The 25,213-nt window shown below is 46.5% G+C and overlaps 1 protein-coding gene across 2 annotated transcripts in view; it reads right to left on the reverse strand.

Annotated features, from left to right (window-relative positions):
• Positions 1–15,402: 15,402 nt before the first annotated feature.
• CkIIalpha (casein kinase II subunit alpha) overlaps positions 15,403–25,213 on the reverse strand; it is a 133,756-nt gene continuing 123,945 nt past the window's right edge. For both annotated transcript variants that reach the window (XM_070525653.1, XM_070525650.1), the window contains exon 12: positions 15,403–16,965. In XM_070525653.1, the coding sequence (XP_070381754.1) occupies positions 16,868–16,965 (98 nt within the window). In that variant the 3' untranslated portion in view covers positions 15,403–16,867. The remainder of the gene's footprint in view (positions 16,966–25,213) is intronic.

Raw genomic sequence — 25,213 nt, forward strand, 5'->3', positions numbered from 1 at the left:
ACTTCAGTAAAGGCCGTATTTTTCCCCAAGCTCTTCACATCCTCTGCCAGGCACCACACTCTAAAGACAGCATAATCTCCCTAACATGTATCCCGGCCCATGCGGGCCCTGTCCACCCACACGTCCCCAATCTCAACGAGGTCACCCACTCCATTGCGCGAGGCCTAGTCAACCGCGCCGGAGTCACTGGAGATGAGTTGGACACCAGGGACAATCTGACAACTTATAACGATCTCGTTAAGGCCTTTTACCTTAGTCGCTGAACTTTCCCCCGCCTCACCCCAAGTTCAGCCGGGCGCAGGCTATCACCCTGCGTGTGCTGCAAACAAACACGTACTTCACCCGCCCGCCTCCACCTTATATTTCCAGACGTCTACACTACCCCCAACTGCCGGTGCTGTGGCATTCACCCGGCTACGCTTCCGCATATGCTGTGGGAGTGCCCAGCACAGTAGACACAGACTAACACCACGACTCTCTCGTCGAGGTTGCATGAGGCTCTGTGGAGCTCCGCCCTCGACGACCAAACCTGGGCGACCCAGCACGCCCGTGAGGCGGCGGCGAGGCAAGCCCTCGACGTCCCTTCATGGGAGGCTTAGGCCCGGCCATCATAAAGTGCTGGTTATGCAATAAAAGTTTATTCCTCCTCCTCACATCGATGGGAAATCTACTACAAAGCTGAAAACGAATATCTGACTGCTATTCGCAGCGCAAAGCGTTCCTTTTATGGCACCAAACTCCCAAATTTACTTTGCACTAACCAAAAACAATTTTGGCAAGTAGTAAACCCTCATCCTATTCGCACTATTATACTCACCAATGACTCACACGATACTGAATTACCGATACTGAATCATACCGATACTGAACTGCCGATACTGAATCGATAATTACCGATACATTACCGATACTGAATGCGCTGACACTTTTAATTCCACATTTGCAACAGTATTCACGAAAGAAATCGGAACAAAATTTTCTTTACATTTGTTCAATATTGAAGGTCACATGCCATGCATCACATTTTGTGCTGACTGAATTTCATCCATAATCTAGAAGACTAAGCTGTCATCTTCATTTGTCATTGATGAAATTAACTCTAAACTTCTAAGAAACACAAGTCACATGGCTGCATCATACTTGTCCTTACTGTTCTCACAGTTTCTCTCTTCAGGAAACATGCCGGATGATTAGAAAGTGGGAAAGGTCGTTCCACTCTACAAAACAGGTAACAGGAATTCCCCATTAAATTATCGACCCACCTCACTAACAAGCGTGCCGTGCAAAATAATGGAACATGTCATCTACTCACAAATCATTGCCTTCTTGGACTGTAATAAATTTTTTCACCCTTCACAACACGGTTTTCGTAAAGGTTTCTCTTGCGAAACTCAATTAGCTCTTTTCGTTCATGACTTGCATACTAACCTTGACATCAATGTACAAACTGACGCAATCTTTTTGGATTTTGCAAAGGCATTTGATAAAGTATCCCACCGACGCTTGCTACTAAAACTTCAACTGTTGAACTTGGACCCTAACATTCTAATCTGGATAAAGGAATTTTCGTCTCATCGCACAAAAATGGTTTTAGTCAACAATAACCTATCACATCCCCTCCCAGTAACCTCTGGCATGCCGCAAGGATATGTTCTTGGTCCCCTGTTATTTTTTATATATATTGATGATTTACCTCAGTGTGTCTCCTGTTATATACGCATGTTTGCAGACGACTGCGTCATCTACCGCTTTATCAATAACTCCTCTGACCATGCTGCTTTCCAAAATGATCTTAATAGTGTCTTAGAACGGTGCAGCAATTCGCTGATGACCCTTAACGCCAACAAATGTAAATTCGTGTCCTTCTCTCGCCGTTGCAACCCTTTCTTCTTCCCAATTAATAACACGCCATTTAATAACATGCCATTAGAACCAGTACAATCCTATAAATATCTAGGTGTAACCCCGTCTCACGATTTGTCCTTGGCGCGCACACGTCACTAGCATTATCTCCGCAGCTAACAAAACCTTAGGTCTTCTAAAACGGAATCTACGGCACGTCCCACCAGATGGAAAATTACTAGCATATAGGTCACTTATCAGGCCGAAACTGGAATACGCGTCAACCATCTGGAACCCGCATCAAGCATATCTCACCGACGCATTAGAATCAGTTCAAAATCGTGCTGTTCGATTCATTCATACCTCACACTCATACGACGTCAGCGTTTAATCTCTGAAATCAGAATCCGGCTTGTCAATGCTTTCATGTCGACGTCGCATTTCCAGTCCTTTCCCTGTACCACAAGTTCTTCTTTTCTTCCCTTAATCAAGAGCCTTACATCACAGCAGCAGCACACATATCTCATCGCACCAGCCATCCAATTCAAGTAGCGCGCCCACGTGCACGGACAACCACCTTCACTGCCTCCTTTTTCTTCCGTACCGCCACAGACTGGAACGGCCTTGTCCATCTTCGTTTACGGAGCTTGTAACAGACCATTTTGTTAAATGACTATTTCTCACGATGTTTTTGCTACTTTATAAAAACCCACCCCTTATATAATGCCCCTGCGGGGGACTTTTAGGGTAACAAATTGAACTGACCTGAACATGGTCTAAGGCGTTATGAGTGAGAAAAGTTGCTAAAAAATGCTGATTAACATGAAAAAAATATTCACTGGCGATTACGATACTCCATAATGCAAAATTTGAGCGCAACATTATACATGAAAAAGTACCCGTGTCAATATTTTGTATTATGATTATATATGTACACGGTTTATATTAGGAAGAGAACGCTGTGAGTAGGGTGGCTGGCGCGGACAATCTGTCTCGTGCGGCGCATTGCAAACGGAGCGAAGTGTGGCGCGACTGCCTCGCTAATCGGGAGATCGTGAGAGGCAGGGCTTGGGTGACGCGTGGGTGCGATTCACAGCAGCAGCCGCAGACACACCTCTGCTCATGCAGCGCTTTGTTTCCATATATAGTATCGGTAGATGCGCTCGCCGCAAGCTTTATCGATGGCATCATCGGTGAACAGACGACGACACGCTACTCTGGCACCATCCCGTAGCGGTCGTCGCCGCAGAGCGTCTTGCTCGGCTATACTCTTTTCTTCTCACGCTTTCGCCCTACCCTCCTCCTCCGCTGTCCTCCTCGCGCTCTCTTCGCTATCGCTATGTTTAATCCCCCACTATGCCCCACTGCGCTCCGCCTTCGCTCTTTCATCCTTCGCGGTTACGCCGAGGACGCTGAGGGACGCCGACGCTCAATGCAGGGACGGGCGCCTAAGAGCTTAGCTCTAAAAAGAAAAGAAATCAAGTGGTGGACGACGTAATGTCACGCTTAAGCCGCATTACTACTATACAACATTACATATAGTGCCTAATTATTCGCTCTCTTTTTTCACCCTACTTCGAGTGTGGTATAGTTATCCACCGTATAAAAAGAAAAAGTGGCATGCCCATTCTAACCTTACACTTTGGCTTACAACAATGAATCCTTCCTCGCCAGGGCTACACCTGCTTTCTGAATACGACATATATAAGCGTTCTGTGTAACGCCAGACCACAATGCATCACCCGAATTAAAGCGTTGGCTCTTGAAACTTTCGCCACACGCTTCGCGCATACATCGGCGCGCGAGCGGAAAACAAAAAGAAAGTTGACTTTCGGGAATCGGAATTGTGCAACGCGCCATGCTTTCCGAGCTTCGAAGCCAATCGCGAGGATTACAAAGGCGGAGTCGGTGCCATATCTGACAGCGGCGAATTGATTTAATGAAAAACACGGCGAAGCAGCTAGGCCTAGCGTTGACGCGGTGGTGGCTATGGCTGCCAGCGGATCTGCGTGCGAGAGCGCCGGTTCGAGGCGGCGAGATAATCAAAATGGCGGCAGTGGAGGCTTTGATTATAGCCGTTTCGGACCTGCGGTCACGACACAAAGTCCGGAAAACCGGACGGTGAAAGGTTCTTGCGTCCGAAATTTCAGACGCTCTTGTACATTGACTCTACGGCGTACGTTGTGGTGCCGCAAAGCTATCCCAACTATCGGGCATGTCCCAAAAATCGGTCGTCGACTGTACACTGCTAACTCCTCAGGCCTACGACATGGCGTCAAAGTCTATTCATTACGATTCCTGTTACTCGACCGAGCATTAGCGCGACTTTCTTCCCCTTTCAATAAAGCATAAATTCCTGGAGGTTTTGCTGAATATTTCCAGACTATTCAAAATCTCTGAGAATTCCCGGTTTTCCCCGTTTCCCCGGTTGGTAGACACCCTGCCGTCTCATTTGTTTCTTTCGCCCTGGACCACGGGACTGCTGCGAAAAGTGCCAGACCGGTTGGCGGGGAAAAAACAATTCAGTGCCCTTCCACTCGGTGAATCCTTCTGACCGGCAAAGCTGTGAATGTGGGCCCCTTAATAGCGAACTGCACTCCACCGTGGGTGGGGCCAGTATTGCATGATCTTCCGGATCGGCCCACGTATGGGGAGTGCTTAACGCCAGCTTCACCTCCACCGCGGGTCAGTCCGGCATTGCACTATCGTCGGGATTGACCCACGTATGAAAGAGTTTTGAGCGGTCGCCGGGCACGGCTGGAACTCAAGCTTAAACAGCTCTGCTGTTAAAAGGTCCGCGATTTCGGGCCGTATTTTTCGAAAACTTAACGGACGTTCTTGCGGGGCTGCGGCTCGCGCTACGTCATGGAATTAAACGGGGCCTACCGTGCATTGTGAAGTAAATGTAACACGCCAGCAATCCTCGCTCGTGACCGACTCGCTTTGAGCACAAGTGCGAAGGTTTCCCTTTTGTTCCTATATAGGTGCTGGTCGCGAAATGTTGCTATTATGTAGGAACTTTACTGTGTTCACATTTCTCTAGAACTAGCGCAAATATGTTTTTGCCTTTTCGCTGACGTCATCGCGCAGCCGCAAGTGCAGTCAACGGACGATATTCCCATTATCGGCAGTTAGCAGATTCGAAAAATTGCAGAGCGTTCTGCAAGACCATTGTTTCCTCATCAGGCCACGTACTTTCTGTACACGCGTGATCCTACTCGTGCATGCGACCGCCATTTAAGATTTTTACGCTTCGCTTTATTACTGGTATGCGCGGCTACACTAGTGATTAACCAAAGATGATTTGTTAAAGGTGAAAGTGTTTGGTAACGCGCAAGGTTCAAAGCGCGCGCCGTAGGGTTTTCAACAAGACCGGCCCCCTTTGTGTTCCGAGTGCCGGACCAGGACGAATTTTTCAACTGCGAGGCTTTCTTTCCGAGAAACCCGTACGGGTTTCCTTTGTAGCTTCGTGCTACAATTCGGGTGGATGCCAATTTTTCCCTTTCATGTACTTTCCTCGACCTTGCGTGCTTCCGCAGAACTGATCTGCCATATTGTCTCCCAGTGCCTCGAGTCAATTAATTCGCCCTCGCTATGCCATCGGCTAGCCTCCTGGTTAGCTCAGATGGTAGAGCGACCGACCCAGAAATGTGTTTGTCCAGGATTCGAGTCCCGGACCAGAACGAATTTTTCAACTGCAAGGCTTCCTTTTCGAGAAACCCATATGGGTTTCCTTGTAGCTTCGTACGTGATACAATGCGGGTAGATGTCAGTTTTCCCCTTTCATGAAGACTGGCGCTTAGTCCCATAAGACAGACATGCATTTAATTATACGGCCGTCTTTTCACGCCCTCTCGTCAAGATTTTCTTGCACGAAACACGTTTCCCTGGAATATTTTCAATATTAGAAATTGCGTTGCCGCTGCATGAAAACTCAATTACTCGAATCGTGTAAAAACTTGCGCGAGAATTGCGTGAAATTTATGACGTCAACGATGCCGAGGCTTAGTGCAAACTTTTGATGCGAAGCTTTCATTTTCTCAGCTAATTCGCAATCATATTCAGTACAAAGAAAAACAATGTACACATTTCTGAACGATTAACATCGGTTTCGGATGTGTCGAATGCCTTGACGGTTCCTCTTTCCGCTTTCGTGTCCACGTCGTTCAACAACCGTTCTCTTACTCACTTGGGAGCGTTACTGTAATGCCCCAACCACTGGCACGCGCCGAAAGCTTCGGCGCGCGCTGGCAAGCGAACGCGTCGCTTCGCTTCGGCTGGAGGGAAAGGGCGCGCAACCACTGGAGACGCGCGCCGAAGCTCGCTCCTCGGCTGCGGCGCACTGTTGCTGGACTATCCCGTCTTCATCTGTCAAAGTTCGGCCTAAAACAGCCTGCTGTAAACTAAGCTTGAAACAATAAGTTAGTGATCTGTGTGTGCTTTTAGATATAAAAAACACGTTTGAATAATGAATATACACCTGCCGCAAGTTTGTTTTTATTTTTGAAGTAACAATAGTGTACAAAATATCGACATCAGCGCACGCGCGTCGTCTGTCTGCAAGATCGCTTTGCAAACACCTGCACGACTGTTGTACCATTTCATTTTTTGGTAGCTTATTGCACAGCCAACTATGTTAGAATTAGGCGTGCAATGTATAACTGAAAAAAATCTGTGTTGGAAATATTGCCACGTAGTAGTGACGGTAAATAAATAGTGCCGGCTCAATCGCAACGTTAGCGGCGAACAATGTCGGCAATCGTAGAAAATCTCATCTGCGGGTCAAGCGCGTCGGTTTGCATACGGCAGTCGTCGAAAGTTACAGCCTATTCGCTGGTGCCCGCGCGCCTTCCAGAAACTACAACACAATTCGTGTCGCGTATGCAATCAGATTAGCAATGTTCGTCGACAACAGACAGAACCATCGATAGCGTTCGCGAAACTTGCGATACGTTCAGGCGCATCCTGCACCGAGCGATAACGTTTAACATTTTTTAGCCGGTGAAATACGGTAACCGGATACAGATAAAGCATCCGTGTCAATATAATTATGCTTGTTGGTGCACGAGAGAAACGTGAAAAAGTGGGTTCTGAGAAAATCAGCAAAGCGAAATTGAAACACCTGTAGCACTCACAAAAAAAAAACTAGAATAGCTAAAATGTATGTAATTCGTATCTTGTCTCCCCCCAATTCTTGATTCTGCCAAATCTAGCCCATGGAGCACCTCCATTATTCTAGGTTGTTTTGATGCATCAACACCGCATCCGGAGGCCTTCACGTTGAGTGTATTGCTACAAAACATTTTCACAGTGCAAGGGCCATGTTATATTGTAACTGGTTTCCACATATCAAGTTTGCCTTTCTTTACATTAATGAAATGACATACCGTCAGATAATACAAGCTTGAGAATTAGAGGGTTTTGATAGGAGTCTTTCGTTGCCCTTTGCCAAGTCATACTATTGAAGCACTTATTCGAATGTATGGGAGCAGCTCATTTGCATAGTATCAGAAATATATAAACAGGTTATTTTCACAATTTACACACTTCGTCACCACAAAAAGAAAAATTGCAGTTTATTGTTTTCAGCCTGCCATGATGTTTTGACTGAGAAATATATATTCAATTTGTTCTGCAAGGCACGCAATAATTGCTGTGGCATATTATTTTATTGCACAACACTACATACAGTAGCCAGCCATTATTAAAACTCAGAAGAAATTAATAGCACAATGCATATGATCAGGCACATAGCATATTATTGCACTTTCTTAATTCATGGCAGAACGACGACCACAGGCATCCTTCTCCAACAAGGTCAGCATCCATCGTGCCTCCTTACCATCGGGCTTCACACCCTCAGCATGTTCAACCTCAGCTTTGTGGTGTTTAAAACAACCTCAAATGTGTCTTATGGTTCCAGGGATAAGAAAGAAGACCGTCCTGCCTACCTTGGCCTTGAAGCAAGCAGCTCTGGATTGTTTGCACACTTTCTACTTTGATCGAGTCCACATATATACGGATGGTTCTTCTACTCAGACCAGCTCCACCAGCGCAGTGGTTATACCATCACGATCACTAAGCATCCAATACAAGATTTCTTACTTGACAACATCGACCGGTTCGGAGCTTGTTGCCCTCCGAGGTGCCGTTGATTATATTAATAACCAACCGGCTAATCGGTGGGCAATATTCTGCGATTCAAAGGCGGCCTTACAATGTCTTCTGTCATCTCTTCGTCGCGGGTCATGTGAACAACTCGTGTCGAAGATACGAGAAATGCACCATCACATGATCATGAAAGGACACGACGTCGTGTTTCAGTGGCTGCCTGGTCATTGCGGTATCTCCGGCAACGACCTCGCTGACGAAGCTGCTAGGAAAGCCCACGAAGGAGCAACCCTTATTTCTATACCTTTATCGTGGACCAACGCAGCCCAACACTTAGGCAAGCTAGCGCACTCTTTTGACATTGGAAAAGTGGCACACACCTGAATTCACTCAACATCGATTGCATTCCCCCGATCCCTCTATGCAACTGCGGCTGTTACCGTAACATGTTACCGCACAGCACTGTTTCCTCTTCCGCAAAATGAGGAAACAGTGCTGTGCCGCTTACGCTTGGGCGTCGCATTCACTAATGCATATGCATTTTTGATTGGAATGGCGGATAGCGCCGAGTGCAATGCCTGCGGTGTCGAGGAAACCATAGAACACCTACTGTGCTACTGCCCATCTTTTGAAGATGAAAGGCAAGACCTCTGCACAGCTCTCAATCAGCTAGATGGAAAGCCGTTCACCTTGAACTAGATCTTGGGACCATGCCCTCGCATGTCGCAGCTACAAAAGGCCACAAAAGCGCTGCTGCGATATTTGCAAGATATCGGATTGAGTCAGCGTCTGTGATCCAAACTGAGTGACCGACTGATATCCCCAGTGGACTTTCTTTTCTTTTAATCTTTCCGTCCTTCTTTCCCTTTCCCCAGTGTAGGGTAGCCAAACGGGCTCAGTCCTGGTTAACCTCCCTACCTTTCATTTATCATTTTCTCTCTCTCTTCTTAATTCATGCCCTTTTTTTAATTGCACAAAAGCTACTGCACTGAAATAGTATACTAGTACATACTTAAACAGCACAATTTTATACTACGATAATAATCAATCATTCAAATTTTTATTGTAGTGCCCAGGAACAGCTAGAGAGCCTTTGTACAGGTGCACTTAACGAGCACTATGCGAGACAAAATGTACAGAAAACATGAATGTAGTAGACAAAAAAATGGAAGATAGAGAAACAAATAGGAAAAAAAGGAAACGCGGAAAAGTAAAAGGGAGTTAATCCTACATGATTATCTACAGATACACAAAACACAGGAAATGAACTCTGAAGTATGTTTTGGAGTCGAGTCTTATTAGCACAATCTTGTAACAAGCCCAGGCAACGAATGTGGAATGCTACCTGGTATACTATTGCGGCACAAACAAATGCATATGATCAAGAAGCTTTAAGGAATGTATAATGTCATGGACCACCTTATACAGGAACAAAAGGTGTGATTTATTAAGACTTGAATCTAGAGGTGCGAGTTGAAGTATACTTGAGAAGGCTCAACTGTGGTCGCCAGAATGGCAAAAGTGATGCTTTAAGATAGATATCAATTTATTCTGGATGCGTTCAATGAGGTCAGAATTAGATTTGCTCATTGCACCCCCCTCCTACAGAAGCATACTCTAGTAGTTGGAGGCACACAGCAGAATTTCAGAAACACAACAGGTGAGTGGAAATCATGCAATTCCAAGAGCGTGAAGGGCATCTTGTGTAATTATCTATGTGAAGAGAAGCTTAGCATTTTGTCGAAGTACACACCAAGATCTTTCATTTCATCGACCCTAAGAAGTGGAGCATCACGTAGGGTGTATCAAAATTTCACATGGCGCGTTTTGTGCATATAACTTAATGCCATAGTGTTGGAAGCATTTAAGAGTACTTATTGCTTCTGCACCAGTTTGAGAGTGAAAAAATGTCTTTTTGGAAGTCGATGCAGTGGTGAACACTGTTGACAGTCTGAAATGTCGGCACACAAAGTCATGCTGTTCATTTATTAAAATGCTCTTAGCACTAACATAAACCGAGGAATCCCATATAGATTCAAACACCTGACGCACTGAAGAGGATAGATATAGGTCGGCAGTTAGTAACTGCACATCTAGCACCTGATTTTTGCATGGGCAATGTTCATGCTACCTTTCGAGTGCTAGAAAAGGTACTAGACTTTAGGGAACTATTGAAGATGCTTGTGAGAATGAGGAACAAGTATGCTTCCATACGTCTTAACTTAACCCTTTCAGACACCACTTTATCCCATTGATTGAAAAGTTGCTTTCACCACATCTCTTGCATCCTCAGAATCGTAGAAAGTGTACAGCTGCAGCAAATGTTAAGAATTTTCAATTGTTTAGCGAGTTTTGTCAAGTTTACAATATTTCGACTCCATGCGAAAACTCACTACAGGAACACAAAATATGAAAACATGTACTATTTTGTGTTTTGAAAAGCTTGAAAAGCACTTATCCAGCCACCTGACAATTATGCCTGGTGCACGACATTGTAAAAACAATGAAAGAAGTGAACCCGCTACATACAACATACTGACACAGAGTAACAACACCCAGCCGTCTACCTTCCCACTCATTTTGTTAAAACATTCTGCACATTATTCAAAATTGCAGTACAGTTCGAATAATAAGTGTTTCAAATGTATGAAACACATTTTAAATACCATTACTTTCATCAGTGCTTTTGCTATAGATGCACGCTCCTGCTGTGCCCAATTGTGTAGACGGTGTCTCAAAGGGTTAAGCTCTGTGGAGGAAATACCATCAACACCACAAGAAAGGGAAAGTTTAAGGCACTTCATATACTTGGAAACGAGGTTTTCATTGACTGTTAGCATACACTGCGCCAGACTGAAAAGGAAGGTTACTTGAAGCATATTTCACACCATATAGCAAACAGAAATGTTCTGCAAAGGCATCAGCAGTGTTCGAGACAACACCACTATTTTCATGAAGAAGACGTAAATCTTTGGCACTCCTTTTAGAAGAGAGAGCCCACAAAGCCCCAGAAATATTTTGAATTATGTGTCACGCTGGCTTCAACACAATCAATCTGGTCAAAGTGATGATTCTAATAATAATAATAATAATAATAATAATCTTAGTGGTAACGTGGCACACTAGACTAAAAAGAAGGCTGATGCCTGTATGTTAGAGCATCTGATAACCAGCCATCTAAAGCAGGAATTTGCAGGATGCAGAAGAGACTTCCTTCCCCTCCATGTGCACACACACTTGCTCAATAACACAGCACGGCACACACGCACACATTTGACAGGTGCACAACACACAGGAGTGCCAATGAAGTCTGGTTCCAAGGAAGGAGAATCCAAATCGCCAGGGGGGTGGAGAGAAAGCTCTGCATGCCAGATATAATCATGGAGTTGTGGTGTCGGGCCATAGAGGCGTGATGAGGGCTTGGGCTGTGCTGACCACTTGTTCAGACGAACTGAAGAAAGATTAGTGCTGTCCAGAGAGACATCAAACACCCTGCAGTATAGACTAGTGCAATGTTGCGTTGGTATTGCAGGGTGTGCTACTTGAGGGGTTTGAGGCAATCCTCGAAGGCTGGCATGAGCTTGTGACAACCGAAAAGACGGGAGTAAAGGGTGCCTATTGTCCGGCGCTGAACAAGCTTAAGTTTGTTAGCGTCGCGAGTTTGGTACGGGAACTATACTGATGAGCAGTACTCAAGTCATGACAGAATGATACAAGTGTAGAGTGCTCGGAAAACCTTAGGTCATCAGGGAAGGGAGACACGGGACACAAACCCAAGAAAGGGCCGGTGCTTACATACAGTGCTGGTGACATATGCGGAAAAGTTGAGAGAACAGCTAAATGCTACACCCAGAATGGGAAGGGCCCGAACAGTCTTTATAGAAGTGCCTCCAAGGAAGAAGGTTGGACGTGCAGCAGTTTCGTTGTGGCTGATATGCATGGCAGCACTTTTTACGGTGCTACTACAAAGTTTGATATTGTAGGCCCAGTCGTTCACCTTTACGGAATGTATTTATCGTAAGCACACATGCTGTGCATCGGCATATTGTTGTTGTGGAAGCGTTAACTTGTTAACCAAACACATTCTGCGCAGATGCATTAGTAACTTGGTTTTGAGTAGATGTTTGTCCCGACTACAATCTATAGTATCGCAGTAAGAAACATTTTAGTAGAGGCTGAAGGGATTCCAGCAGTTTAAGCATACTGACTGCACAAAACACTGATGACGCCTTTTCACCTTCCCCACAATGCACTCACACCATCTACACTTTCCATAAGCAAAAAGTGAGATAAAAAATCAATTACAGTTTCATTGACTCAGTACTAGCTGATTCTGAAGCGGGCATCGAAGCAATCGTGATATACGCTGCTACATGCATAGGTCTTGCATGATGCAGGTCCTGCTATGCACTGCACACAGGGCACATGTTGCAAACAGATTTCTTTTTGCAGTGCTCAACTATAACGACACACTGACTCAAACATGACTGTGTTGTCACGTATGCTTCAGTGCGTCAGTGTTCTTGATTGCTACACGAGCGATTTATGCCCAACTAGCCCAAAAGACGGACGCACTAGAAAGAAGTTAGTGAATGAGTACAGTGAACTTGTACTGAACTGGATTCACATGCCGAATAGAAGAGCGCAGTGTCAGCTGAAACAGGCGGCACGGGCTGATTATGTAAGTACTTCCAATAGTTCGGCGGAAGTTATCTTTACCACTGGAAACAGCGCAGAGCTTGCCCGTTAAACTTGAGTCAACCGACACCACACGACACACGCCGCGGTTGACCAACCCAACTTCCACACGGTTCATTCACCACATCACAGGTCACACGAAGTCAAGAGTGCCATATTTTAAATCACTGCAGCACCAAACGGACCTGAAAATTCATTTCCTTCGACAGAGTTTCTCAGGTGAGTTCGTTCACTCGCCAGTTACGAACTCGATGGACCCGCTAGGCCTACGCGTAACGTAAACAACATCGGCGATAGGCGAGTGCTGATTATACAGACTTCGGAACTCGTAAACATGTTTCCATTCGTTTTGAGCACAACAAAATGCACACACAACAAGCACGGACGTTGCGGTAATCGTGATTCGGTTGGCTGTTTTAGCAGACGATCGCACTGAGCCCGGCGGAACCCAGTGGGCAGGTTGGATTAGTCGGCGTCGTTCGAAGTCGCTTCGGATCCACGTCGCACTGCCACAACCCACGGTCGTCGGTCGTGTCGTCGTCGGCATACTATTACAACACTGTTTTTCAGGAACACTGTCGCGCGCGTCGTACGCCCAAGGAACTCGGACGATCGTTGGTGCCGTCGCCTTCGTACGGGCGGCCATGTCAGGCCTAGTAGCGGAGTCTCCGCAGCCTCCGATTGGTTGACGCCTGCGACTCGTCGCAGCCTCTCATTGGTGCACGCCGGCGGAGCTTCGCCGCGCGTCGCCAAACTTCAAGCAACGCCTCCTATAATATACAATGCCTGGAACGTGAGCCGCAAACGCGCTGCCCTTCCCTCGCCTGTACTCTCCTCCTTTTGGTACGGTGGCGAGCGCCTCTTGCGGCCAGCCCTTGTAAACACGCCGGTGGCGCGGCTACCGGGAGCCAGCCGGGAGCGACGTCGGCAGCCAAGTGGCTGGCGCGTCGTGAGCTTTCGGCGGCGGCGGCAGTGGTTGCCATGGGGACCGGTACGGTGGCGCGCGCCGTCCTGCGGCGCATGGTCGCAAAACTCGGCAGAGAGCTCCCTATGGAAAAGAGAGCGACGTTCCAGGCATATAGCTATAGGAGGCGTTGCTTCAAGCATCGGCAGAAGGCATGATCGCTGCGCGACGTTCCGCTTCAGCGCGTTTGCGACCGACGCGTTGACGCATTTGACCCTTCGGCGCGCGCCGAAGCTTTCCAGCGCGTGCCAGTGGTTGGGGCATAAGCCCTTGTACGCGCGCTGCTAGCACAGGTGTACCAAAAAGATGGTCGAAGCATTGAACGAGACTAGTTCTAGCGTTGCGCTCGAGCTCCTCGCAGGTCCTTGCGGGGCAACATGGTGCGACGCAGCACGAGACAATCTGCTACTACGCAGAACGAACCATGGCCTCGGAAATTTGCACTCTCCGTGCGAATGAGACTGCCAGAGAAACCTACCTACACGAAAACCTCGGAGGCCGTGCAGATACTACTTCAAATATGGACGACCAACTAGCCCAACAGTCAACTTTTTCAGATACTAGGCTTTTCCACAACGCTGGCGTGATGTTAAACGCGGGCTGCGAAGTTACAGGCGTCGCACCTCGATGCTACCCACCGAACACAGCCGGTGTTTCTCAGCGTCCAATGAAACCAGACTTCACTTGGCGTTTACTATTCATCCCCCCTCACCCTCAAACCAGTGTATGCACGACGGTGCGGTGTTCACAGACGCTCACGCCAAAAGGGGGAAGCAATGAGCGGAGCGTGACCGCGCGCACCCCCCTCCCTCTTCTTTTCCAGCCAAGCGGACTGCAGACGTCTTCTAACCTTCATCGGAAACGAAATTCAAAATCAAGCGAGGCAAAACCGACATCCGCATATTTTCTGGCAGGCAAAGTCTCTGCCTTAGGGCAAATGTACACTCCCCATGCGATTCCACTAACTTTGCGTGTTTCAAGTGTGATCAGTATCGCCAATTATTTTCCTTCATCACACATCAAAACTGCCGCATAAGGGCCACTCGGATTCTTTTCACGAGGCCACATTCACTGTTATGTGAAAACCCATTCTGTATGCTTTTTTTTTTTCCTTTCCAGTCTCCCAGAGTAGCCAAACATGCATTTCTTGTTTATATCCCTGCCTTCTCTTTATTTCCTTCTTCGGTTCCAGTTTTTTCGTAGTCATCTAGAACGGGATGCAAACCGAGGTGTTGGCGTGGGGTCCAGGTCAACAGACTGTGCAGACTACACAATTTCCAGTGATGTGCCAACTGGTCCCATGTTGCTGCAAAGACCATCACTGCTTCATCACTGGGCGAGAGAATTTATGTATGCTCCCAAGAAAGCTCAACATTATTCCCTTATATTCGTCTAAACTACATATCGACACTCGCAGATTTTTTTTTTTTTTTTCGTGCACGACTTTGCTGGCTGGCAGTTGCCACAGCCATAGTGAATTTATTCGAATGTAGCCCACTCCCATAGCTTGCAAGGCAGCGCACATTCTGGTCACTACAATTTGTATGCACAGTGAAAAAAGCTCAAGAAATTGCAACTTTTGCCATGGTGCATATATAAATGCAGACTTACCAAATGGCAACTGATTTTGCACTAAAGTAGTCGCCGGTTGCAACCTCTGAGCAAAACCTTGTAACAGTACTTTGTCACCGATGTAGCCACACTGGTGAGTGCGTCATTGATCACCATGGACCACTAAAATGTGCTTAAAATAGTGTAAACCAAGAAGGGCTTTCTGAACAGCAAAAGCTAGATTACTCAACTGCAATTTAATAAAGGCAGGTACAAACCAGACAGGACTCTTGCAGGGGTACGAATGTCCTCAATTTCACAAGAGTTCTAAACTCTATTCATCATACCACAAGAGGGACAACATCGTCCTGTTCAGCATGTCAGTGCCAAAGTCCTTTTTCACAATTTCATGAGCCAAGCGCAAACATCTGCACATGTTGCAAATTATAACCACATCACGATCGCAAAGGTCCTTTAGAAAAGTCTGAACAATTGTCAGCTGCCCATTGACTTTGCAACGGCATCTGCATAGCTGTGGGGGGAAAAAAGCATAGGCAGAAGCTAGAGCTCGTCGGCACTTTCAAGAATCTCTTTGGAACTGGCCTAGCTCTTGAAGACATTTTGCCTACACACAAAGCATTTCACAACACTTGCAACCCCTGTGTAACACACACACACTCAAATAAAATAAATCAGACATGGGAAATGTTAAAACCTACAACCCGTGACCAGGGAAAAAAAATAAAGAATGAAGGAAGAGTTTATTTGATGTCACTTGCTTCATCCTCCCACCGTATGAAGCCGATATCACACACACCAGCTGGCAGATGCACGTCGCAATCAAAGCACACACCAAAAATGAAATGGACCGAACATTCAGGGGGCAGGAAGAACAAAATGCGTACACGGGAGAATCAGTCACGCGCGAGTGTGAACCACTGTGCAGCACAGAATAGCTAAGCATTTCAAGATGGCAGCAATAAAGACCTGGATCTTTTTTTAAAAAGTCTCATGAAAAAGAAACGGGATAGAAAAGCCACCAGGCAAAAAAGACAGTCTTAACTACTATACGTGTGCAGCCAAACTGTGAATGTATTAAAAATGAAAATTAAGATGGAAAGGCAAGCATCTCACAAGCATGGCTGCAAACATCACGTAACAGTCATGTGCACCAAACGCAAGCAGAGAGCCAGAAAACAAAGAATAGGCGTGTACATGGGCTCGCAATGGGGGGAAAAAAATGCAGAGTCCTGTATCTACACCCTAGTTGCACACTCTCCACGTCGCTTGGAACAGCTAGTTTTTCCCATTCTGTACGAAGATTGATCACATGTGCAGACACGAGACACAAAAGGGGCACGACAGATGGCAGGTTCAGCTTTACACGGCAGCAGCAAAACAGGGTGAAACCAAAGGGTGGCGAGGAGGCAGTTGAAAGAGAAAAAGGAGGAAAGTGTTGGTGCCTAGCCCACACCCTGGTCCTGACAGACTACTGTTTTTCCATCAGTTAGGGGCCGCTCCTGGTTGCAGTCCGTGCGGGGACTGGTCTGTTGACACAGGTGGTGGGAAGAAGGGAAGGAAGAAGCCATCTGGTGAACGAGCGCTGGCCGGCCAGCAGGGCATGCCGGGTGCTCCCTTCCGCCTTCCCAGCGGCAGGCGCCCACTTTCCGGGGCACATCTGCTCTGGTGACCCTTGACCCCCTATGTCGAGGTGGTGCTGCCTAATGCAGCAACGCTGGGTGACGTGACCGGTGACGTGGGCAGCATGCCAAGGGCATTGGAGCCCACAGGAGCGCCACCTGCATGCAGGCACACACACACACATGGTGATGAGTGTTGCTAGCCCCTCTTGTGCTCAACCACTAGCTACCAATGCACTTTGAGCACAGTGCAATAGCATATCCTGCAGCGCACTGAAAGTGCTGATTGCATGTGCAAGGCAAAGGTGGACACACCTGTTTTCAAGCAATATTTTACGCAGAAACTAAAATTTGTTGTCGTACCTTTATGTAATCTCTATACATACTTCCCCATCGCCTCTGACCCTGACTGTCATCTTCCAGTTAACTATCACACAGTGATGAGAAGACACGCATTAACAAAATCAGCCATGCGTATTATATTTACTCGAATCTAACTCGCACTTCTTTCCCAGTAACACAGGTCCAAAAATAGCCTGCACGTTAGAATAGAGTACAACCCTAAATCTGTGTTACCATATTGCTATCGGCATTTGAATATGGCTGCCTCACACGCACTTCGAGCCTAGCTATACCCATGTATATAACCAATAGTCTAGTTCACTTTAGCCTAGCTGCCGTAGCTTTCTCAATGTGCTGTAGTACGTGTGCCCAGGTTAGTGCACCGTCCGTCTTCCTGGTCTTTCCATTTTCCACATTTGCTCTATCAGCATGGAAGTCCCAACTGCAAAGACATGCCGAGTTTATCACGATACCACAATTAAAAGGCAAGTGATCACATGTGCAGAGATGGACAGAAATGGGGTTGCATCATGGGCGTTCGGAGTTCCCGAAACTTGCAGGCGGGACTGGCGCAAACATGAGAAGCTTTCTACTCCGGCAGCTGCGCGGACCCTATCTTGAAAGCGATCTGCAGTGGAGGCGCATCTAGGCACACCGCGCTGTGTTCTCATCACTTCGTGTGCATTTAAGCGAGAGAGTTCGCACAAAGGTCAATTCGCTCGCTCCTGCTACTGCACTTCCCCACTCCAGCATTTTGATAAAGAGTTTCCGTGGTCATTGCGTGAAACATGTTCATGCTTGCTTGTGCGTGCAACACTGTGCTTGTTAACTTAGTAAGCAAATGTGTTAAAAGTTTATACGGCCAATAAAACTGCCATCCTTACTTTTGGTATAGATGTCTACTAATTTGCTATTGTAATCGATGCTTCGGCTTTCGGGCAAAACTGCGACTCTTTTTATTTATTGCAACTTTAGTGTATCGGGAGTAAATTTTTGGTTTGCCAAATGAGAGAAAGATGTATTCTTGTATGAAAGAAGGAGGTGCGCGGTACTGTAAAGGACTTTTTTAGGTCACGGCAAACAGGTACATGTTAAAATTGAGGACGTGTTATAATCGAGTAAATACAGTAAGTGTTACTGCCAGATTTCACACAAATAGGTACACAAAATAACAATGCAGTGCAAATTGATCAGAGTGTACATGACCATGGGCATTCCTTTTTCTATGAACTCATCGAATGATGAGTGAGTTGACACCACTACAACATAATAGTAATGCAACTTTTTAAATGTGGTAGGGTTCACGTACAGAACTTGGCAAGTATCCATACGGTTTGAGCTAGCTTAATTTGAAAGCGAAACAGGTTTACTTATGGAACGTGGTGAACGTTGCAACAGCCCAGCGCAGTGCACATCATTTAAACATGTCTTGCCCATTAGGCCGTGGACCTTCTAGCAAGCTCAGGGGCTTACAATACCCCGCAAGGGAGCATTAAGGGACAATGATGATGGTGGTGGTGGTGAACAGCTGTGCATGTGCAAAAAACTGCTGAACTGTCTTTGTCATCAGGTAAACTGTTCTCAGAAATTGTACAACACGATTTTACTTTGGCTAAAGACAAAATTCACACTTGTATGTAACAATAATCAAGTTACTGCTATTTTTGTTAGTACCCAACTTCCAACTGCCTTTGTGAGTCCTCAAGTTCTGGGGTTCTACGTATGGGGTTCTACATATTATGAGGCACGCCCTAATGGGGGACTCAATTAATTTGGACCACCTGGGGACCAGCAATGTGACCACCTACGTGCACCCAATAGAAGGTACACAGAAATTTTTGCATTTCGCTCACACTGAAATGCAGCCACCACGGCCGAAATTTTATCCAGCACCCTTGGGCTTACAAGAGAAACGCCAAAGCCTCTACACTACCACAGCGGCTCAGTTAGCAATTGGTCTGTTACTTTTACAGTGAAACTCTATGTGCCTAGCCGATTCGTCCATCCATACGTCTTATAGGTCACCTGGTACGCCGAAAACTTCGCATAAAAAGAAAGAAGAAAAACACACAAAGAGAGAAAGACAGTCACCTGATTAGCCAACACCATCTAAATAGACGTCCACACGTCAAGTTTCACCCTAGACGCCAGTGCTTGTTTCTCCCCTGGCGGAACGATTTCACCTCCCACAGGTATAAGTTTCCGCCGCTTCCCTTCAAGGTCGCACTTGCACTGCGCACGAAATGTCTCTTCTTTGCTACAGCGGCTCTTTGGATGACTGCAAATTACTATTGTATTGTTAACTGCCACAAAAGCAATGTAAACACGAAATGTTTGATGCCACCAAAGAAATTCTGCCGATTCACAAGAAAATGGTACGAAAAAAGGAGACTACAGGCATGGATTAAACAATGTAAGTAAACAAGTGGCAAACGAAGCAATCTCGTTCATTGACCACTCGTGAGTGTATGATGGTTTTTACGTGTAATCCACATGAACTTCATGATTACTGGGTATATAATCCATCAAATAAAAACTTTCAGTTGTTAGACCAGCACTTGTTCTGTCCTCTTTCTCGTGTTTCGTCTGTGTATGCGCTGCCCAAGAATGGAAACCACTTCTGTTGCATGTGCTAACAGTGGCCGGAGTTCACGTGTGCTGAGAAATTGAATACAGTTAAACCTGGATGTAACGAACCTATATGTAACGAGTTCCTGGATTTAACGAAGTTTTTGAATTCCCCAACGCTGCCCCCATTGAAGCCCATGTATTTTCGACCTTGATGTAACGAACGCGTTGCGGCGGTTAGCCTTGATGTAACGAATTCCCAAAGCTGATCAGTCATTACTTTTTGCACTTTTAAAGAAAATTCGGCCGAAGAAATGCTCTAGATTATTGAATATTAATATTGTAAGGAGCCAGCAGCTACGCGAACGCCAGGGATTGCCGCGACCGAGCAAAGTTAGCGATGATGATGATGATGGCGGCAACTAGCACCGCTCCGTGCCTAACGTAGCAGTCTTTTCAGGCTTTGCTTGTCTAGAGTGACGCCAGGTGGCATTGGTATCGGCAGCTGATTTCTCTTTCAGATTTATTTTGTTTCGTATAGATTTGAGGACAAGCATTCTTATTTAGTGATTTTTATTTGTTTCAACGGCTTAGACGCACTTATGTGTAAGAATTCACTTGAAAAGCAACGCTGATAGCCGGTTCTTTCATTGCCAGGGCGCGGGAAGGGAGAGGGACGATGACGAACGACACTCCATGACGAACGACATGCGCCACTTTTTTTTCTTTCTCTATGGATGCGTTGCATTCACCATTTTGAGTGTTGTCCTGCGTTCTGCACGTGTGCGTGTGTCAAGTGTGCCCTGGTACTGGTTTGTCCGACTTGTTTTGGAGGTGCTAGGCCTGCCTGTCGGCGTGTAGTCGTGCGTCTCCGCTTCTAACTACGTCGTCGGTTGGTCGTGATGAGTTCTGCTGCCAGAAAACGAAAAGTTCTGTCTTTTGAAGACAAACTCGCAATTTTAAATGCTGTCTCCGCGGGCGAGAAGAAGAAGGACGTTGCCGCCCGTTTCAGCATTCCAGCGAGCACATTATCAACGATTTTGAGTGCGGAACACAGCATCAGAAACGCAGTGGAGTCGGGAACAAGCTCGAAGAAAAAAAGACTGAAGCTGTCCACATACACTGATGTGGACAAGGCAGTGTTCACATGGTTTTTGGACACGAGAGCCAGAAATGTACCCATAAGTGGTGCGATCTTGCAACAGAAGGCAAAGGATTTTGCGTGTATCTTGGGCCATGATGATTTCAAGGCAAGCAACGGGTGGCTGCAGGGATTTAAGAGCCGGCATGGTGTCGTCGGAAGAGTAATCAGCGGCGAATCTGCCTCCGCAGACAGCGATGCTGCTGCTTCGTGGGTGGCTGACGAGCTGCCTGGAATCCCGAGTCGCTTCGAGGCGGCTGATGTCTACAATGCCGACGAGACGGCTCTATTTTATCAGATGCTTCCGGGCCGCACGCTAGCGTTAAAAGGCGATGACTGCCGCGGTGGAAAGCAGAGCAAGCTCCGCATAACGATTCTGCTGTGTGCCAACCTTGACGGCACAGACAAGCGAGTCCCGCTAGTTGTCGGCAAAAGTGCCCGTCCCAGGTGTTTTAAGGGGACGAAGCGTATGCCAGTGAAGTATGTGGCGAATTCCAAAGCTTGGATGACTCGGCCAATATTTTCTGAGTGGTTGAAGGAATTTAACCAGGACGTCAAGCGGCAAGGCCGTCAAGTTTGCCTACTGCTGGACAATTGCTCGACGCACCACGTCGAGGGCCTGCAGCTGTCGAACATCGAACTGCATTACTTCCCGGCCAACTGCACGTCTCTAATACAGCCCCTGGACAAACTGTTAATACAGTTTTAAATGCTGTTACCGGCGCCGACTAATCCAGAAGATACTTCTCGACATCCGTCTGGAACGGGAGATGAAGATCGACATTTATCAAGCAGTCGAGATGCTTGCTGCCTCCTGGCAAGAGGTCAGGGCAGAAGTTATCGCGAATTGCTTTTTAAAGGCCGGAATAGCCAAAAACGCACGGGCTGGTGCCGACGAGGAAGACCTTTCTACTCCGTCCGATGTGGCCGAAGCGTGGAACGAGCTATGCACTAACGGTGGTGTACCCGACGACGTTGAACTGACTGACTTTTTGTTTGCCGACAACGCCGCCGTGGCTACAGAAGAAATGTCTGATGCAGCAGTAGCTGAAAGCGTGCAAAATCCCGATGGCGGTGATGATGGTGCCTGTGAGGCAGATCCGTGTGACGTGCCTTCTGCAAAGGAGGTGATGAACGCAATGGACGTTATGCGCCGTTTCGTCGGCTCGCTCGACGATGAAGGAGCTCTACACGATTTAGCTTCTTTGGAGCGGCGTGTTGTGCCGCCACTTGTGCCGAAGAAGCAAGCGCAAATTACGCAGTTTTTTGGTGTAAAATAAATGCTTGAAGGGTGAGTTCACCTTCACGGATATATTGAGCTATTTGGTTTCGTTTCTGCATCATTCGTACGAGCCTTCACGCGAAACCTGCATGTAACGAAAACCTGCATGTAACGAAAAATTGCGAGCTTTTGTCAACTTCGTTATATCCAGGTTTAACTGTATGTGCGCAATGCATTAAACATGACCGCAGTTTGTTCCTGCATCACCACTGCACCAATCGATCGAGTTACTGAAAGATAAACGCCCATGTCTTGGTCGCGCTGGCATTGCTGAAGCAGAAATGATTACTAATGCTTTCAACTTTTCAAAAAATTGCCAAGCTATTTACACTGCTCTCTATTCTATACTGTAAAGAACGTACTAGTTAAAGCTGTGTGCGTGCGCATGTCGTATTTGCGCTATGCGGCAATATATTTTGTATATTTTTGCACAGTACCCGCCGTGGTTGCTCAGTGGCTATGGTGTTGGGCTGCTGAGCACGAGGTCGCGGGATCGAATCCCGGCCACGGCGGCCGCATTTCGATGGGGGCGAAATGCGAAAACACCTGTGTGCTTAGATTTAGGTGCACGTTAAAAAACCCCAGGTGGTCAAAATTTCCGGAGTCCTCCACTACGGCGTGCCTCATAATCAGAAAGTGGTTTTGGCACGTAAAACCCCAAAATATTATAATATTATTATTTTTGCACAGTGTCGAAGGAAGTCAGTGGTCTCCAACGGAAACAACACGGATTTGTAGCTAACATTTTGGGGGAAACTGCGAAAATTACTTTAGCTAACGCGCATCGTATGTGCCGATGATTTTTCCGGCGGCACATATGATGTCGTTTCTGATTACTCCGCGTCACTTACATGGCTAAGCAGACGCTGCCCTTTTGCCACATTGTAGCCACGAAAACACTCGTCAACCACACAGCTCTTTTTAAAGCCAGATTGAAGCGTGTTCATCGTGCACATGTCCTTTGAATGAAATGTCCGCACACGAACACACGCGCGCGTGCGGTACAAAACCCGTGCAAACATGTGCAGTGAAGCAGGCAACCAAGGCACCGTGAAGGAGAGATTGGAGAGATGTACACCCGCTGGTTGAAATTTTACTCTACATATGGCACTCACGCCAGCGCGGCTTCGCGGTACCGTTTTTGTCTATAGCACAAGGCCTGTTTATTCCGATCCATGATGTCACACTACCTCGCCTGAAATTTCCATTGACAAGCCTGGCATGATGAAAGCGGTGACATCAAAATCACTGTTGCCTACTCATGAGCATCCCCACTAGATTCTATGGCACTCGGGCCAGGTAACATGATGTCGTGGATCGGAGTGAATAGGCCTTGTGCTATCTAGGTGGTATTCGATTAGCTGTGCCAGTAGTGACGCCGTTGCTCTCTGTCACAGCCGAGCGCACACGCAGCAGTTTATCTCCAGCTTCGAAATGGGTAGGCAACGCCTCATACATACTCTTTAGGAGCACGCAGCTTTCAATCAGTAATGCCGCAAGCAGAACCGGGAATGAGCTCGTCTACACCGTGCCGATGCTACAGGCCAGGCACAATATCAGGCTCATGCAGCCGAGCACAACCAGCAACTGCGTACCGAGGATGCGGCAGCCTATCAAGCCACTGTTTAATGAACTGTCAGAATTAACCCAGTGATAAACAACGGGGCCGCACGTTTCAGCTTCGCTGGTTAACCATCAGCACGGAGTGCTTGGATGGTGATTTTTTTTTTTTTTGTAACGTTACTCCAAAGGTATAAGTTTTGTTGTAGAGTCAGAAGAAGTGACACCTGATTTTGCAGGTCACCTGACACAGAGCACATAAATTGTTATTTCTCTATTTACACTTCTACTATGTACTTCGATTTCTTCTGGCTCATGAGAAACAGCACCTTCTTAACCCTTTACCTCCCAAATTATTTTTGGAATGATCTTCCCAAAATAGTTTATATTAAAAGCTTGATGGAATCAGCAAATTAAATAAATACCGAGAATGCATCCAGAGCAACATATTTATTTAGAGAAAAATTTTTTTTTAATGTTAAAGAAAGTCAGCTTCACAGTGTTGTTTCAAGTTTGCTTTTTCAGCCCTAAAATAAGCAAACATCGAAAATACGACTTCCCTGCCATTCGAGAGTTCTGACTTAGCCAAATAACACATGGGATCAGATCTAGTCATGCAGGAAGGCCTAACTTACTGCCATATTCGAGAATGCAACTTAAGTTGAATGCCATGCTTGGCTTGATCTGAGTGACGCCCGACATGAACGTGCCCAGGACCCTCATTGCGAAAACTTCGGTGTGTTCAAGTCGGGAGTCATTTAAATAAAGTCAAGCATGGGCTTCAACTTACGCTGCATTACTGAATATGGGGGTTAGTGTGTCGCCCAATAACATCAATTTTTCTTGTGACTAACATTAAAAATGCTTCTGCCGAGATTTCAAGTTATTTTCTTGCAGCACCATCTGTGAACAAACAGAACTAGATGTGTGGATGCACTCAGATGAGAGCAGCATTCCGGGCAAGTTGGTAATCCATTGCTTAAATGATATTGCGCGACATAAAAACGACACGGACGTGAAAGAAGACGATACACCAAGCGCAAACTTTCCTTCACAGGGATCACGAAGAACATTTAGAAAAGGGCCCGTTGAACTAGAAATGAACTTAATGAGAGCAGCATTCCGGGCAAGTTGGTAATCCATTGCTTAAATGATATTGCGCAACATAAAAACGACACGGACGTGAAAGAAGACGACACACCAAGCACAAACGTCCAGATTGACTTTGGTGAGATAAATTGGCACTTTTTACCATGGACTAGCCCAGCTCGTCGACAGTAACTGTGTACAAAATGTCTGGACATGCCTAGCTTGTCTATGTGCAGTAAAAGGTCAAGTCGCCCACATTTTTCAAGCCCCTCATGTCGCGACAAGCTTGGCTGGACAGTATAGAAGATATATGTGGTACTTCCAATGCTAACTTAAGGGCTAGACAAGTACAACTGAAGTATCAATACAACTGAAGTATTGTATATTTTAAGATATGACACTGTCATAAAATCAACGACGTGCAG

Source organism: Dermacentor albipictus, chromosome 1 (genome assembly GCF_038994185.2).
Source record: "Dermacentor albipictus isolate Rhodes 1998 colony chromosome 1, USDA_Dalb.pri_finalv2, whole genome shotgun sequence".
Taxonomy (NCBI): domain Eukaryota; kingdom Metazoa; phylum Arthropoda; class Arachnida; order Ixodida; family Ixodidae; genus Dermacentor; species Dermacentor albipictus.